Here is a 15,585-nt window from a genome sequence, read left to right as displayed (position 1 = left end):
TCAGTCTGTGACTCTGTATATCGCAAATTTTTCTTTTCTTTTTTTTGTTTTTTTTTAACGTCAGACCTACTGCATTTGTCCGATTTCAATCACACTCTCCTCAAATCTCTTTTACCGAACCTCATCTCTCTCATCGACCCCTCTCTCTCTCTCCTCAAGCTCTCTATCATTGAACTATCTCTCTCTACTCTTTCTCACCAAGTCCTCTCTCTCTCTCTTCAAGCTCAGTTTTAAGTTGGTTTGATTTTTACTTTGTTTTTTTAATTAAATTTTCTACACGCAAGGCAAAAAAATACTGAAATCGATTTTTGTGTCTTTATATTTAATTGATGAACCTGATTTACCACATCATGTGTATGGTGTAGAATTTATAAACTGACATATAAGAAGATTTATAAATTTATTTATTTACTCATTTATGAGGCTTTATTTTAAATATTTAAATAAAGTTTTGAAGTTATATTTAATAAAATAATTTAAAATGAAGACTCATTGTAAATTTTGTGTCTTGATTTAATAAGTTTAGAAAAATATATTTAAAAATATAAATTATTTATTATATTAAATATTAAATTTGGTATCATGGAGCCTTGAACACATTGAAAAATATAAAATTACTTAAATTTTAATTTAATAATGTGGTTTATACATATATATTAAATAAAAATAAAAATACATATTCGTTTTTAACTTTGGATGCCTTGCATAGGGTGGGCTTAGGCAATGGCCTAAGTGGCCTTACTCTTGAGCCCGCTTGACTATAGGTAGCCAATGATCTTACAATGAGAATCGTGAGATGATGGTTGTTTCTCAGCAGGGTTGAAATTCGAAATGATCCAGAGCTGATGGCTATGGGACTTTTATGTAGCTTGCTTGGGCTACCAATTTTATAGACCTTGACTCTAGTAATTTAGTAAATACTTAATTTTATTTTATTGAAAAATGATACCCTTACTATTATTTTTATATTTTTTTACATAATTATATTTTAAATAAAAAATATTTTTGTCAAATAATTTATAAAAATGACATTATTTTATAAAAGTATCCTTAAATTAAACTGTCGTTGTATAAAAAATTAGAAAAAGAGTTATATATTTGTACCATTCCTCTTATTTGTCATTAGATTTATTATAATTATAAAAAGAAACAAAATATTGATACTTTGTTGACGTGTTAAGTCAGTAAAAGATTAGAAGTTGTCATTTTTTTTTTACGTTTTTTAGATTGAAAACATTAAATACTCTCATCTTATCTCATCTCATTTTATCATATTTCATCTCAATATTAAACATCACAAACATAAACATTTTTTCACTTTAAAATTTTTAATTTTTTTATCTAATCATTATAATTTTTCCAAACTTCCAAACAAAACACAAAAAATAATTCAATTTTTTTAATTTTAAAACAAAAATAATATTAAGAAAATAATATTATAACAATATTATAACTCTATAATATTTTTATTCAATTTTTTCTCTATCATTTTTCAAAATCCCATAAAAATCTTAACTCAAATAATTTTATTACTATTTACAAATCATCTCATTTTATCTCACTATCTAAACTTGGCCTAAGAAAGATTAGGAAGGACATACATTCCATACCATTAAGGCCTTGTTTGGAAATAGATCTCATCCCAAAATTTTCATCTCATTTCATTTCATCTTCTTCCCAAACAGATGTCAAATACAAAATTTTTTAAACTAATTATTACAATTTTTTTAAATTAATCATTACAATTTTTTCAAATTTTCAAACAAAAAATAAAAAATAATTCAATTTTTTCAAATCCCCAAACAAGAATAATATTATAAAATTATATTATAACAATATTTTATATTTATAATTATTTTTATTTAACGTTTTCTCTCTTATTTCCCAAAACTCAAAAAATATTCAACTCAAACTATCTCACTACTATTTATAAACTATCTAACTATTATTCACAAAATTTTCATCTCATCTCACTCCTCAAAGGAGCCCTAAATATAATTTATTTTGTAAACAAAATTAAAAATTTGAATCAAATATATTAGTAAGTGTATTCTATTAGTTATTTTCAACATATAATTAAAGTGTTTTCAACTTGCGTAACAAGTTAGTAAAGTTTACGGAGTGAAGTCTTCTCTCTTTTCTTCTCTCTCATGAAAGGATGAGGTGAAGGGTGGGGTCCACAAAGATTCTAATGGAATCCAAAGGTTGTTGAGGAATTGTGGGGTTGCGATAGTGGTGCAGTGGCACTAACGGTTTACTAAATAGAGGTGGAGATGACAAAATTTGCGGAGGCTCATGGAGGGTGAAAGATGAATGAGATAGAAGAAAGGCGGGAGAAGTTGAGGCTCACGGAGTAAGAAGCTTTGAATATAGAGGTTGGAGATGAGATATCGGAGGAACTAAAATACAGAGGAGATCGAAGCTTAGTAAGGAAGGCATGGGTGGGGAGAAATATAAGCCCAGCAGTGATTGAAGTGACAATGGCAAAAGTTTGGAGGATTAGCAAGAGAGCTAAATCCCAAGAAGTGGGTTTGAACACTTATGTGATAATGTTCGCTAACCAAGCCGACAAGCAGAGGGTGATAAAAGGTAGACCATGGCTTTTGACAACTAACTGCTTGTTATATTTCAGTTTGATGGTTATACACCACCTCAGAGGATGGATTTCAAGCAAGAAAGAATATGGGTCTAGATACATGATTTACCTTTGGTGTGTATGAACAGAGCAAGAGGGAACTCATTGGTGCTACGATTGGTAGAGTAGAGGAGGTTAATACGCAGGAAGATGGGAATGAGTGGGGAAACTTTCTAAGGGTCTTGGTCTTTATTGACTTGACAAAACCACTGACAAGAGGAAGAACCATCACTATCAAAGGGAAGGCTCATTGGATCCCTCTAGGTATGAGAAATTACCACATCTCTGCTTTAAATATGGTTGAATTATTCATGGAGATTCAAAGTGTAGTGGGAAAGGGGAGACTGATGAACAGTTTGGTGTATGTTCTTTATGTCCAATCTGTACATAAAGAGGTGGAAACGGTGATGCATGTTCTATGACAGTGTACAACAGCAAATGATTTATAGCTTGAGATTTTGAATAGAGTTCATAAATGGGGAACTACAAAATATGATTTGTTGGCTTTATGGGAAAAGTTTATATTGAAGTTGTCCAAGTCTGATATGGAAGAAATAGCCACTGTTATGAGGGATTTATGGACAAGAAGAAATGAGCTTATTTTTAAGGTAAGTTTAGAAAGTCTTGTCAAGTTATCAGTATTGCAAGGAAAAAGTTAAAAGAATTCTCGTTGACTCGAAAATTGTTAATAAAAAATCAAGGGAGTACTACAGTTACAAGGAATATGAAGTGGAAAAAGTTGATGGAGAATTATGTGAAGGCCAATTGGGATGCTGCCATAGACTAGAAGGAAAAGAAGATGGGATTAGGGATAATAATCAAAGATGAGGAGGAAGAGGTTGGCTGTTGCCAATAGGATTAAGGCCAATAGGAAGTGTTGGCTGCCATCTGTGGTCAAAGAAGGTTTGTTAATCAAGCGGCTGTTGCAGAAAGTTTTGCTCTTTGAAGAACAATGGAAGTGTGCAGGGATCTCAACTTTAGTAGAGTAATTTTTGAAGGTAATGCTCAAGCCATTGTTAATGCCGTAAATGAAGATAAAGAAGAAATTTCTTTTTTTGAGAATGTCATAGAAGATGCAAATATACTATTAAAGAGTAGAAATAGCTAGAATGTGCAATTGGTGTATAGAAACTCAAATGAAGTGGCTCACATTCTAGCTAAGGAATCTTAACACTTAGATTTTGAATTAGTATGGATAGAAAAGATACCAGATTGTATTAAACTAAGTATAGACAGGGAAAAGAGATGTATTGATAGCACTGGTTTATAATGAATACAAAGTTATGTTTCATTCAAAGAAAAAAAGTTAGTAAGATTTAAGAGATAACCACCATATTTTAATCATATATTGCTAAATTCGAGATAATTATCAATTTATTGAGGAATTTTGATCTAGACCAATTGCATTCTCTCTCTCTCTCTCTCTCTCTCTCTCTCTCTCTCTCTCTCTCTTTTTAAGAGTTGTAGAAGGTGTTATTAACTTATTTATTACTTTCTTTATTCTAATGAAAACTTTTAAAATGTAATCCGCATCCAATTATCTACTTTTTTGTCTATATAATTTTAATTTTGAAAATACCTACATATAGACCCATTAATTCATATACCCAACACATTATTAATGTAAAAATATAAAAAAGATTACCAAAATATTTACATGAAACTTGTACGTACGTCATATTACCGAGATGAACTCTTCTAACATATACTAGAATCTCAAATGGAAATCTGAGTGTTGCTGGTTGTGGAGTATTTGAAAATCATATCGATTATTTCATTTTTGCAGAATAAAAAGGTTTCAAAAATCATGCTATTCTTATTTTGGATTATCTTTGTTGAATTGCTCTCACCTTAACATCATCTGTATATGAATCGACAATTCCTATTCCAGCCCTTCTTGTCGTTTTATAATGTCTTTGTTTAAAGTCAAATTTTATAAGATACTCCTACAATGTTTTATATATATATTTTTAATTAAAATAAAAATATATATTCACTTTTAGTTTTGGGAGTCTTGCATATGGTGGGTCTTAAGCAATGGCATAAGTGACCTTAACCTTACTCTTGAACCGGCCTTTACTACAAGTAGTCAATGATCTTATAGTGAGAATTGTGAGATGATATTTGTTTGTTTGTTTTCTTTTTTTAGCAAAAGGGTATGAAAGGACAATTGGTGGTGATTTTCCTATCTAGACATCATCATAGTATCACGATACTTGCTTGCAATTGGACAGGAAGGACTAGACGTAGACGGTGGAAAGTCAAGCACTCCCACAAGTTAGGTTTGAGGATATTCAATGAATCATTAGGCGATCAATACTAGAATTCTAAGGTGAAGTGAATACATAGTCGGATTCGAATCCATGACCTAGTCCTAGTATATGCCAAATCGCTTGGGAGTACATAAAAAACATTGAGGCAACACCAAAGGTGGTGTCAGATGGCATTTGTTATTCTCTCATTAAAAATGCACAAGAACTGAGTGCCTGAACTCCCTGCATCGTCAAAATATACCATTCACCTACATAAATTCTCTTTTGTTTGACAAATTGTAATCCATTCACCGGCAGATTTGAACAAGTACATGATATTATGATGATTCCAACTCTTCAAAATTACCCCTATAATTCGCAACCTTCCTCACTTGTGTTGAAGCACAAAGAAATAGCTTGACTACTGAGTTCCCTTTATTTTCCAAATCAGGATTTGTATTTTTACTTTTGACAATGAAAGGCAGGTTTTGATCTCTCATCAGATAAACATTCACCATTCAGTCTAATGTTGAAAATGATAGGTGTACCACGTGTCCATTTTACGTGTCAAATCAATAACATGGTGTCCAATAAAATAAAAACAGAAAAAATGTATATATATATATGAAAAATTCTCAGCTATTATTCATCATCTCACACCCCATATCGAGACATTATATGAAAAATACTCACACACCCAATAAAAAACACTCTCACACCCTATGAAAAAGTTATAAGTGTGGAGTGTAAGAGTGAATGGTGGCTGATGCATAATATTTCTCTATATATATATATAAATATTTTTTGGTGGAGACATTGGCAATATGTTTTTGTTTGGATAGTTGGAAAAGAACACAGCACACTGATACAAATAGAAGGAAGAAAATGAAACGCAAAGCCATAATTAGAAATACCAAGTTTAGAAGATACATTATTAACAAGACTAATGGTTGTGTTCATGGCATTTGGTCCACTTTATTTCTTTTTCACAATGAAGACCGAGCACAGGTGTTTCCTAGTACTTACTTCCTTTGTGCCAACTCCTTCAGGGTCTGAACAAGATGCTCCTCATTCTGAATACCCTGAACCCAATTTGCATTAATGTGAACTCGCTCAATGCTCTGCTTCAAGGTTCTAGCAATGGATGGCTTAGTACGGGTTGCAAAAAACTCCTGTATTTCCTTGGCCTTCTCAAATGAAGTAAACTGGGAAATAGGGCGAACCAAACCAGAAAAAACATTAAGCGTTGATAATAAATCCTTAACTGTACCTGAATTTAAATTTCCAACAAAATATGATATTTATGGGACTAGAGAGAGAGAGACAAACCGGAGAGACAATAGCACTGACAAAGCTAGTTATTAGAAATCCGGAACCCCAGGTTTTTGAAATATGCTCCCAGTTATCCTGTATTCCAATCAAATTTTAAAGGGGGGAAAAAAGCATTAGATAACAGTAGTATGTTAACTTGTTACCATAACCCTGTGGAGGGACATTGTAGCGCTGTGATGAACAACAAATTCAGTAATAGATGGGCCACCTTGGTTGCTTCCCATGTCAATTCATATGGCCATTTATCTTTATTTTCTCTATTTCTTTCTTTTTTTGGGAGGGAGGCGGGAATTTCTTAGGTATCTTCCTAGCAGATTATGCAGAACATAAAAGCGCACAGCCCACTCATTTATCTACCCGATTCACAATTCCAGTCTCTCTATTTCCCTTGTAATCGGCATAAATGCATGAGATGCACCATGATGCCCCTTTTTCTTTCAAGAAAGATGGTGAGTACCCTGTCCACCTTGTTTGCTTGTATTCCTTAAATCTACATTGAAGATCCTAGACCAGTATCCTAACTGTGTGCGGACAATTTTGACCACTGTATCACTCGTATATGGTGCATGTCCATAAACATTAAAAATTCATCCACAACACGCTTGAATAATTACCTTCAGCCACTTCCAAGCTGTTTCACGTCCTTCCATACTAACTCTGAGTCCACAAACAGCATCTTGGCTACGAACCTAAATCCAGTGGGAAGTCAAGTCAGCATTAAGATCCCAAACTCAATCAGACCATAATTTATCAACTTGTTAAAAAACTTTTGACCTCTACAATTATATAATACTCAGATACCTCAGAAGATAACAAAAAGTTCAGAACTTCAAGAGTTATGTTGGGATCTGGAGAAGACGCTAATGAACCTACAAGCACAAAAGATAAATGATTCCAATGCACTAGAGAGATTCAGATGTTCTGCATCATTTTAAAAAATGAAATATTATTACTTAGAATGCGTGTTTTCTCCTGGCTCAAATCTGTCTCTCGGTAAACTCTCAGAAGAGATTCATAACCCGATCTTTCTGAGGTGCTGACTCTTCGCATTACAGCCTCATATGCTGCCTGCAACGACAGTCAATGATAAACATTATAGGGATTGCAAATGAAGCAATACTAGTGATTGACCATTGCTTCTTTTACTAACCTTTCTTATGTCGGGAGGGAGGAGTGGTGTATTTCTGTCTTCTAAGAATGACTGAAAACGCCTACTTGCTTCATTTAGTGTCAGATCATGTCCAAATATAGCAAGGGCAGTCAAAAGATCTCCTCTTAACATTGCATCTAGATGGCTCTCACCTGGCTTAGGCTCCCAACCAAGCCTCCTGCAAAGGAAGATACAAAAAAAATAAAAATAAATGGATGAATGAAATTAGACTCATCTTGCTCAAAGGAAGTTTTGGAATGCTGCAATACAAATTGGGTTTCTTTTAGCTTGTAAGGTTTGGTATAACTTATTGAGGGTCTGCAACCATACCATACCGGTTAATATTTGGGCACATGCATCGCCTAGATACAAAAGCACCTCTCTGTTATTTATTTGATATAAGATTGGGCAAGCAGCTCTTTTCAAGAAAATAAAATAATAACTTAATTAAGAAAATGTCATATTACACACCAGTAGCATTTAATCATCTTTTGATATTGCAATTCATCAAATAAGAGATTATGCACTCTGAATCTGTGTAATTTTATTTTTGTATGCTCCAGACTGTTAAAACTACCAAATAGTTAACTTCTCACGGGGCTTCCACTATCAAATGGAAAATAAATGAGTTCAATAAAACACAATGTCAAAAGAACAGTAGGCAAGAAAACCCAAGGCCAATATACAAGGGTCGCTGTAGAAAATTCAATTACTTAGTTTTGATAACTTACTCAGCAGAATTCTGGAAAAGGCCAATAAAAAATTGTTTAACGTAGTCTAGTAACTCGGGGACTGCATCAGCCACAATTCTAGCAATTTTAAAACTTATCTGTGAATAGAAAGATCAGAGTTAGGGCTAAGATTGCGACTGAAATAAGCATAGACAAGATAAGGATGTGAACATTACACTAATCAAATTATTCAGAACGGTGTAATCAAGTTCCTCCCTGTAAGCCCCCATCAAAGTAAGCAATGAGGTCAAAGACTGTTGGCGAGCCATACAAAGCGCAAATGAATCGTCTAGAATGCCTATTAGAGGAAGATGTTGTTAAATTGCTATTTTTGACCATCAATGGTATAAGCAAGTATGAGTACAAATATCTAAATTACCAAATCTGTCTGTTGCAGATAAGAATTTATTCTCTATTGCATATCTGAGCCTAGCCGCAAGATCCTCATCATATTTCACCCTATAGAAACCAGCCCGATCCACATTAAGTTTTATCCAAGCAGAGGCTGCATCAGTTTTATCCTTCAGAAATTCCTTGATATCAAGAGTTTCAGATTTTGATTGAAGTAGAAAACTCTTTCGCATATCATATGAGCCACAGCACAATGTTATTGGGACAATCCATTGCCCATCCCCTTGGGAACCACTTGACAAAAATTGAGACTGCCATTATTACATTTATCTGTCAGAACTCAGCAACTTCTCAAAGAGATAACAAATGAAAACAGCAGTCATGCATCTAATTAAGAAATATGTTATTTCAAGACAAAATGGGTGAAAGAGATCCAACACAAGAAACCTGATCAAACACCAATTTCTGATCTTCGACTTTGACAGAGACAGCTGGGTATCCTTTTTGCTTTGTCCATGAATTCATCAGCTTGTTGACAGGTTCACCGGATCCCTCCTCCAGGGCAGCCCACAAATCTTCCGTCTTTGCATTTGAGCAAGCATATCTTTTTATATATGCTGCTAGTGACCTCTAATTGAATAAACAAATCAGAAAGATGGGAAAAAAGAAGAAGCAAATCAGTCAATTAAAACCAGGAAAAAAAATAGATTGGCACCGGGTGTCCAGAAACAAAGTCCCTATTAATCCTGGGTTACACAAGCCTTCAGCATGGAGTTTCCCACAAGTGTACCTCAAGTAATTCAAGGGAAAATTCTCCCAGTCTGATGGCCCCTAGAAATTGTTGCGCCTAAGGGAACCTTAGACATGAAAGGAGCATACCACCAAGATCAAGGCCCTTACCACTTGAGCCAACCCTAGGGGTTGAAAAATAGAAAATTTACAAATGCAAGACTAAAGACAGGGTTGCACCTTAGCACTTTTCAATAAAATTTTATTATCATAAAAAAGAAATGGAAGAAAATTACATCAGAAATGTTTATGAAATGAAAGTCATATTGTGCTTCCTAGTTTCTTTACAAAATCATTTGATCAACTATTTATATAAAATACTATCAGGCAGCAGAAACCGTTTTTGCAGCGACCTTATTTCCCTACCAAGCCATTGAAAGCAAAAAGAAAACAAGGAGATACTTTCCCACTCTCCTACACTGAATTGACTGATCCCTTGTTAGAAGAATATTGACATCATAATACAAAATGATATGGACATTCATAGTGGTCATTTATAATTCAAAGCCCACCATTCAGACTCAACTTAAATAAGCCTTAATCAGATATATTCCAGGAGATTGTTGATTGACACAGATGGAACTGGAAGGGAACAAACCTCAATGGTGCGCACTTAAAGTAAAAATGGCAGTAAAGAATGAAACTGGCAGATGATCCAGTTGAGGCTAACCAGAAATCAAGTAGATATGCCATCCATTATTTTTTATCTAGATGAGTACCACCGTTATTTTTCTCATATATATGTACTTATAAAAAACAATTCTCATATATATATGTGCGCACGCATGTAAAACTGATTAATTTTCAAATAATTAATTAAATGGTATTCATCCCATGTAAGGTTATCCCCTAGACCTTATTAATAAAAACAAATTTTATAATTCAACATGCCATCCAACTATTTTCTGAAGAACAGAAAAAAAAATGAGTTTCTTCAATCATAAGAAACATCTTAATCAGTACAAGAAACGTATACAAATAACAAGCAGAACTTGTTACAAAAATAAAACAAACAAACAAATGACAAACCTGAAAGCATTCAGCACCAAGATAGTTTTGCAGCATCTGGATCAAAGATGCACCTTTACAGTAACTTATTGCATCAAAAATTTCATCTATCTCACCCGCGTGATTTATCTCCACCTAAAAAAGTATGCTTAAATTGAGCTATAGTCAAGCATGCAATAATACTCATTCCTTAAGGCAGATTATACCCACACAAAAAAACCCTCGTCCATACAAAATTACCTCAATTGGATGGGACTGTGCAAGCCCATCCAGTCTAAGACCGGCTGTAGATTCATCAAGAAACTGAGTCCATATATTCCACTCCGGGAATAAGCTATCAGTTGCTAAATAGCTAACCTGAACAAATATGATATATAATCGATAAGCATGTCATTGAATTACGTATAGTAACATATAGACATATGAACCATGCAATTTACCCATGTTGCAAACCCCTCATTCAGCCACAAATGAGTCCACCATTCCATTGTTACAAGATTGCCAAACCATTGGTGTGCCAGTTCATGGGCTACAACAGTCGCAACCTTTACAGGAGCAAAAATAATGGAGTGTTATTAATGCTATATCTCCATGTTAAATTAGTCAAACCAACCTAAAAAATAAACAGTCACAACATTTAATTACCCCCTGCTTATTGGCAGCTGCAGAATGCTGATCATCATAAAGCAAAGCCGTTTCACGGTATGTAACTAAACCGTAATTCTCCATGGCCCCAGAAGCAAAATCGGGAATTGCAACCATGTCCAATTTAGGAAGTGAGTAAGGCATGGAAAAGTATCTGTAGAAACTCTTATGGGTAAACTGAATTCTAGATGATGCAGCATAAATGCTGATATGTAAGTATTTTAGGGATCACTAGTAACCCCAATCCATGTTCAACAAGTTTGTTGTTCAGCTAAAGAAGTTCAATGTTGTGAGCAGCTATCAATAATTTGGTGGTGAACAGTAAAACTTACTCTTTGTATAATTCAAGTGTCTTGACGGCAACGTTCAGTGCAAATTTTCCTTGATTTGCCTTACCAACCTGACAGTATACTCGAACCTTGACACCTATACAGAGACAGAGACGTGTGGTTACACTATCAAGAGAAAAGGTCGGACCATCACAATAAATAATTGACACAGTTTATGATTTACCATCAGATGTGTGATCTTCCACATAATCAAACAAACCAACAACAACTGCCACCAAATATGTAGACATTATTGGTGATTCTTGATATGTAACCGTTTTCAGATGACCATCCACTTTTTCTTCAATAATTGGCATGTTGGAAAGTGCTACTAGTTCAGATGGCACATCTAATGTGATTTTGAATGTAGCCTGCAACATTCAGTGGCAGAAAACAAGGGCCACATAAGCTTATTGTTTGAATTATTTGAACCTAATGAAGCACATCTATTATCAATGCAAAAAGTTATTAGCCATGAAAAATGAAAACACTAGCTCTATAGACAGATAAATCATTTTTTTCTGGACTTTTTCCAAAGTGCATAGTGAAGTGTATAGAAAATAAGATTAGATTCAGCAAAAAAGCAAAGAAGTATGACATCTTCAATCAGCAAAATTAGAGAGAGAGAGAGAGAGATTGCAATACCTTGCAAGCAGGTTCATCCCAACATGGAAAGCATCGCTTAGCATCAGCTGGTTCAAACTGTGTAACAGCCATATTTTTCTTCTCGCCATTATGCTCAAATGTACTAGAAAGCAAAATAACAACTTAAATGGTATGCTTACATACATATACATATGCAACTTATAAAATTTTCATTATCAGAAAACAGAAGACATTTAGCTGCATTTAGTTGCTGACTAAGCCCATTAGAAGAAGTATACAGATAATTCAAATATTATATATTACATCGAGATAAAGCCCTTGGACCAAATAAAAACTTCTCTGCTATAAAACCCTAGGGGTTGGCTCAAGTGGTAAGAGCCTTGGTCTTGGTGGTACGCTCCCTCCAGGTCTAAGGTTTGAACCCTTGGGTGTAAATAATTTCTAGGGGCCATCGGATGGGAAATTTTCCCTTGAATTACCCAAGGTGCACTTGGAGGAAACTTCTTGCGAAGGGCCTGTGCACCACCGGGATTAGTTAGGACTTGGTTCTGGACACACGGTGCCAATAAAAAAAAAAAAACGTCTCTTCTATGTGTGAATTGTGAAGGGTGAAGAAGTCTTCAGAAAATATCAACATTGAATTTCTAATTGCTATAGTCACAACTAACGGTCGGTTTTAAAATCTCTATTAGCATTGGAAGAATTCAATGATTTTAAGCACAATTATTAGCACTTGTGAAGTTCTGATTTTTTTTTTACTAAATTTGACATCTGCATAAAAATCCAAAACAAGGCACTTCAATGAAAAAAATAACATCTGGGAAATTATGTGTTTCGTATCCAACTCACTTTTTCTGAATGCAAATCATTGGTATAATTTCATTAAAATGATTCTCATTCCCAACAATATTTTTAACCCCCATATTTTCTTATCAAGCATGCATGCATAACTCTATGACATCACCACCATAAACACATCTTGATGACTGATCCCACCAGCATCACGAGTGTGATAATAATTGCCAAATCTTAATAGTAACACTGTTGCCTCCACTATTATCAGTAACATTGTCACATCATCTTGACATCATTTAAGATCACTATCACCACCTCCAAGGAGTATAACGAATGCTATAACACAACCGTTACTTCACCACCCATCATCGCCACCACTGCCCCAACAACACCCTTTACCACAAAATCTTTCGTCTTGAGTTTTTGTGGCTGTCTGTTTTCTTATCAAATGCTCTATGCTGGTATCATAGAAGAAGATTTTCAGGCTTCCAACCGTATTTATCAAACAATTTCTAATTGGATTCAATTCTTATATCCATCCTTCATCAGCACCAACAATTCACCTCCAAGATCTTCAAGGCACTTTTAGAATGCGGAACTCCAATCTCCTTCCTTTCCTTACAGGTTATCAGGAAGGAAACAAAACTAATCTAGTTAACTTTCGTATGAACAAACGGAGTAAATAGGATAGATTATTATATCGAAGCATGGGTCCTTTATTGTGATGACTGCCTGCAACCCGTGGAACTATTTGACCATCTGTTGCATTTAAACGTCATTTTCAAGTAATCTTTATCTTCAACTAAAATAAAACATTTAATGCTACCTTCTATAGAATCCCTTCATTTTGTCGTTCAAAGTTCCTTCAAACCCGATCCTCAGAAGCCCGATCCCGATAGGAAGTGTCTCGGCGAACTCCAAAACCAAAATCTCGTCTTCTTCATCCAAATCAATCCTTGAAGGCTCCAACACCTGCCCAAAAAGCCATTCACTCATTCATTCGGCATAAACAACAGCGCGTTTGTAATCAAAATGGCTGCGAAATGATAGGATCAGAATTTTATCGAGAAACTTCACGAAAAACAAATCGGGCGCTGGAGTTATGACAACGGTACCTTAGAAATGCCTCGGGTGGTGAAAGATACGGAGCCAGAGTCGACAGAAAGCTCGGCGGCATTGAGGACGATGAACTTGGTATGGTCGACGACATCGAGGTCGATGGAGACGAAGCCGGCGAACTTGCAGGCGGTGAGGTCAGGTTTGAGGCGTATGCCGTAGCTTTTCGGGACAGCGAATTTCGGGAGCCGAGCTTGGCCTTTGAACTGTTCCATATTTTCAAGTTTCGGAAGCACAACGTTTCTCAGGATTTTTCAAAAGCAGGGTTGAAAATCGAGATGATCCAGAGTCAACGGCTATGGGACTTTTATGTAGCTTGCTTGGGCTAACCATTTATAGACCTTGACTCCAGTAATTTCGTAAATACTTAGGCTTCGTTTGGTTGATGAACTCCTCTCAACTCATCATTATAATTTTTTCAAATTCTAACATAAAATATAATAAATAATTTAACTTTTTCAAATCCCAAAATAATAATAATATTAAAAAATAATATACTAACAATATTTTATCATCTCAACTCAACTCAACTCAATTCACTTCAACATCCAAACACAACCTTAATTTTATTTTATTGAAAAATGATACCCTTACTATTATTTTTATACTTTTTTACATAATTATATTTTAAATAAAAAAATATTTTTGTCAAATAATTTATGAAAATGACATTATTTTATAAAATTATCCTTGAATTAAAATATTGTTGTATAAAAAATTAGAAAAAGAGTTATATATTTATACCATTCGTCTTATTTGTCATTAAATTTATTATAATTATAAAAGGAAACAAATGTTGATACTTTGTTATTATTATTGGAATACTTTATTGATGTGTTAAGTGAGTAAAAGATTAGAAGTTGTCATTTTTTTTTACGATTTTTAGATTGAAAACATTAAATACTCTAATATTATATCATCTCATTATATCATATTTCATCTCAATATCAAACACCACAAATTTTTAATTTTTTTATCTAATCATTACAAATTTTCTAAACTTTCAAACAAAAAAAAAATAATAATTCAACTTTTTCAATTTTAAAACAAAAAATAATATTAAAAATAATATTTTAAGTTTATAATATTTTTATTTAACTTTTTCTCTATCATTTTTCAAAATCTCTTAAAAATATTAATTCAAACAATTTCACTATTATTCACAAATAATCTTATCTTATCTCACTATCCAAATCAAGTCTAAAAGAGAGTTATAATATAATTTTATAAGATTATTTTTGTTTAAGGATTTGAAAAAATCGAATTATTTTTTATTTTTTGTTTGAAAGTTTAGGAAAAGTTGTAATAACTAGTTTAAAAATTTTGTATTTGACATATGTTTGGGAAGAAGATGAGATGAGATAAAATGAGAATTTTGAGATGAGATCTATTTCCAAACAAGCATTTTCAATATAATTTATTTTGTAAAAAAAAATTAAAAATTTGAATCAAATATATTAGTAAGTGTATTCTATTAGTTATTTTCAACATATAATTAAAGTGTTTTCAACTTGCATACCAAGTTAGTAAAGTTTGACGAGTGAAGTCTTCTCTCTTTTCTTCTCTCTCAAGAAAGGATGAAGTGAAGGGTGGGGTCCACAAAGATTCTAATAGAATATGAAGGTGGTTGAGGAATTGTGGAGTTGCGATAGTGGTGCAGTGGCACTAACGGTTTACTGAACAGAGGTGGAGACGGCAAAATTTGCGGAGTCTCACAGAGGGTGAAAGATGAACAAGATAGAAGAAAGGTGGGAGAAGTTAAGGCTCACAGATGGGGAAGCTTTGAATATAGAGGTTGGGGCTGAGATATCGAAGGAACTAAAATACAAAGGAGATCGAAGCTTAG

General features: G+C 33.8%; 1 protein-coding gene across 1 annotated transcript; it reads right to left on the bottom strand.

The window, feature by feature from the left end:
• Window positions 1-5,765: 5,765 nt before the first annotated feature.
• LOC109003064 (aminopeptidase M1-like) lies at window positions 5,766-14,076 on the bottom strand. The gene is made up of 19 exons (XM_018981033.2): window positions 13,739-14,076; window positions 13,450-13,595; window positions 11,868-11,970; window positions 11,407-11,593; window positions 11,226-11,319; window positions 10,894-11,047; window positions 10,689-10,793; window positions 10,489-10,605; window positions 10,270-10,383; window positions 8,899-9,081; window positions 8,480-8,762; window positions 8,277-8,398; window positions 8,101-8,198; window positions 7,370-7,547; window positions 7,173-7,287; window positions 7,021-7,088; window positions 6,834-6,908; window positions 6,217-6,294; window positions 5,766-6,092 (listed from the first exon to the last, which is right to left on the bottom strand). The coding sequence occupies exons 1-19, from the start codon at window positions 13,952-13,954 to the stop codon at window positions 5,910-5,912; spliced, it is 2,619 nt and encodes an 872-aa protein (XP_018836578.2). The 5' UTR covers window positions 13,955-14,076; the 3' UTR covers window positions 5,766-5,909.
• Between the last annotated feature and the right edge of the window lie 1,509 nt (window positions 14,077-15,585).

This window comes from Juglans regia, chromosome 6, assembly GCF_001411555.2.
Source record: "Juglans regia cultivar Chandler chromosome 6, Walnut 2.0, whole genome shotgun sequence".
Taxonomy (NCBI): domain Eukaryota; kingdom Viridiplantae; phylum Streptophyta; class Magnoliopsida; order Fagales; family Juglandaceae; genus Juglans; species Juglans regia.
This window is presented reverse-complemented; position numbering and strand designations above follow the sequence as displayed.

What these genes read in the sequence shown, in the direction of transcription:
- LOC109003064 (XM_018981033.2), bottom strand. Translation starts at nt 13,954, where the DNA reads ATGGAACAGTTCAAAGGCCAAGCTCGGCTCCCGAAATTCGCTGTCCCG. An exon ending in ACACTTGAATTATACAAAGA is followed by an intron (nt 11,048 to 11,225) that starts GTAAGTTTTACT and finishes GAGTTTCTACAG; the next exon opens with ATACTTTTCCATGCCTTACT. An exon ending in ACTTTTTGTTATCTTCTGAG is followed by an intron (nt 6,909 to 7,020) that starts GTATCTGAGTAT and finishes CACTGGATTTAG; the next exon opens with GTTCGTAGCCAAGATGCTGT.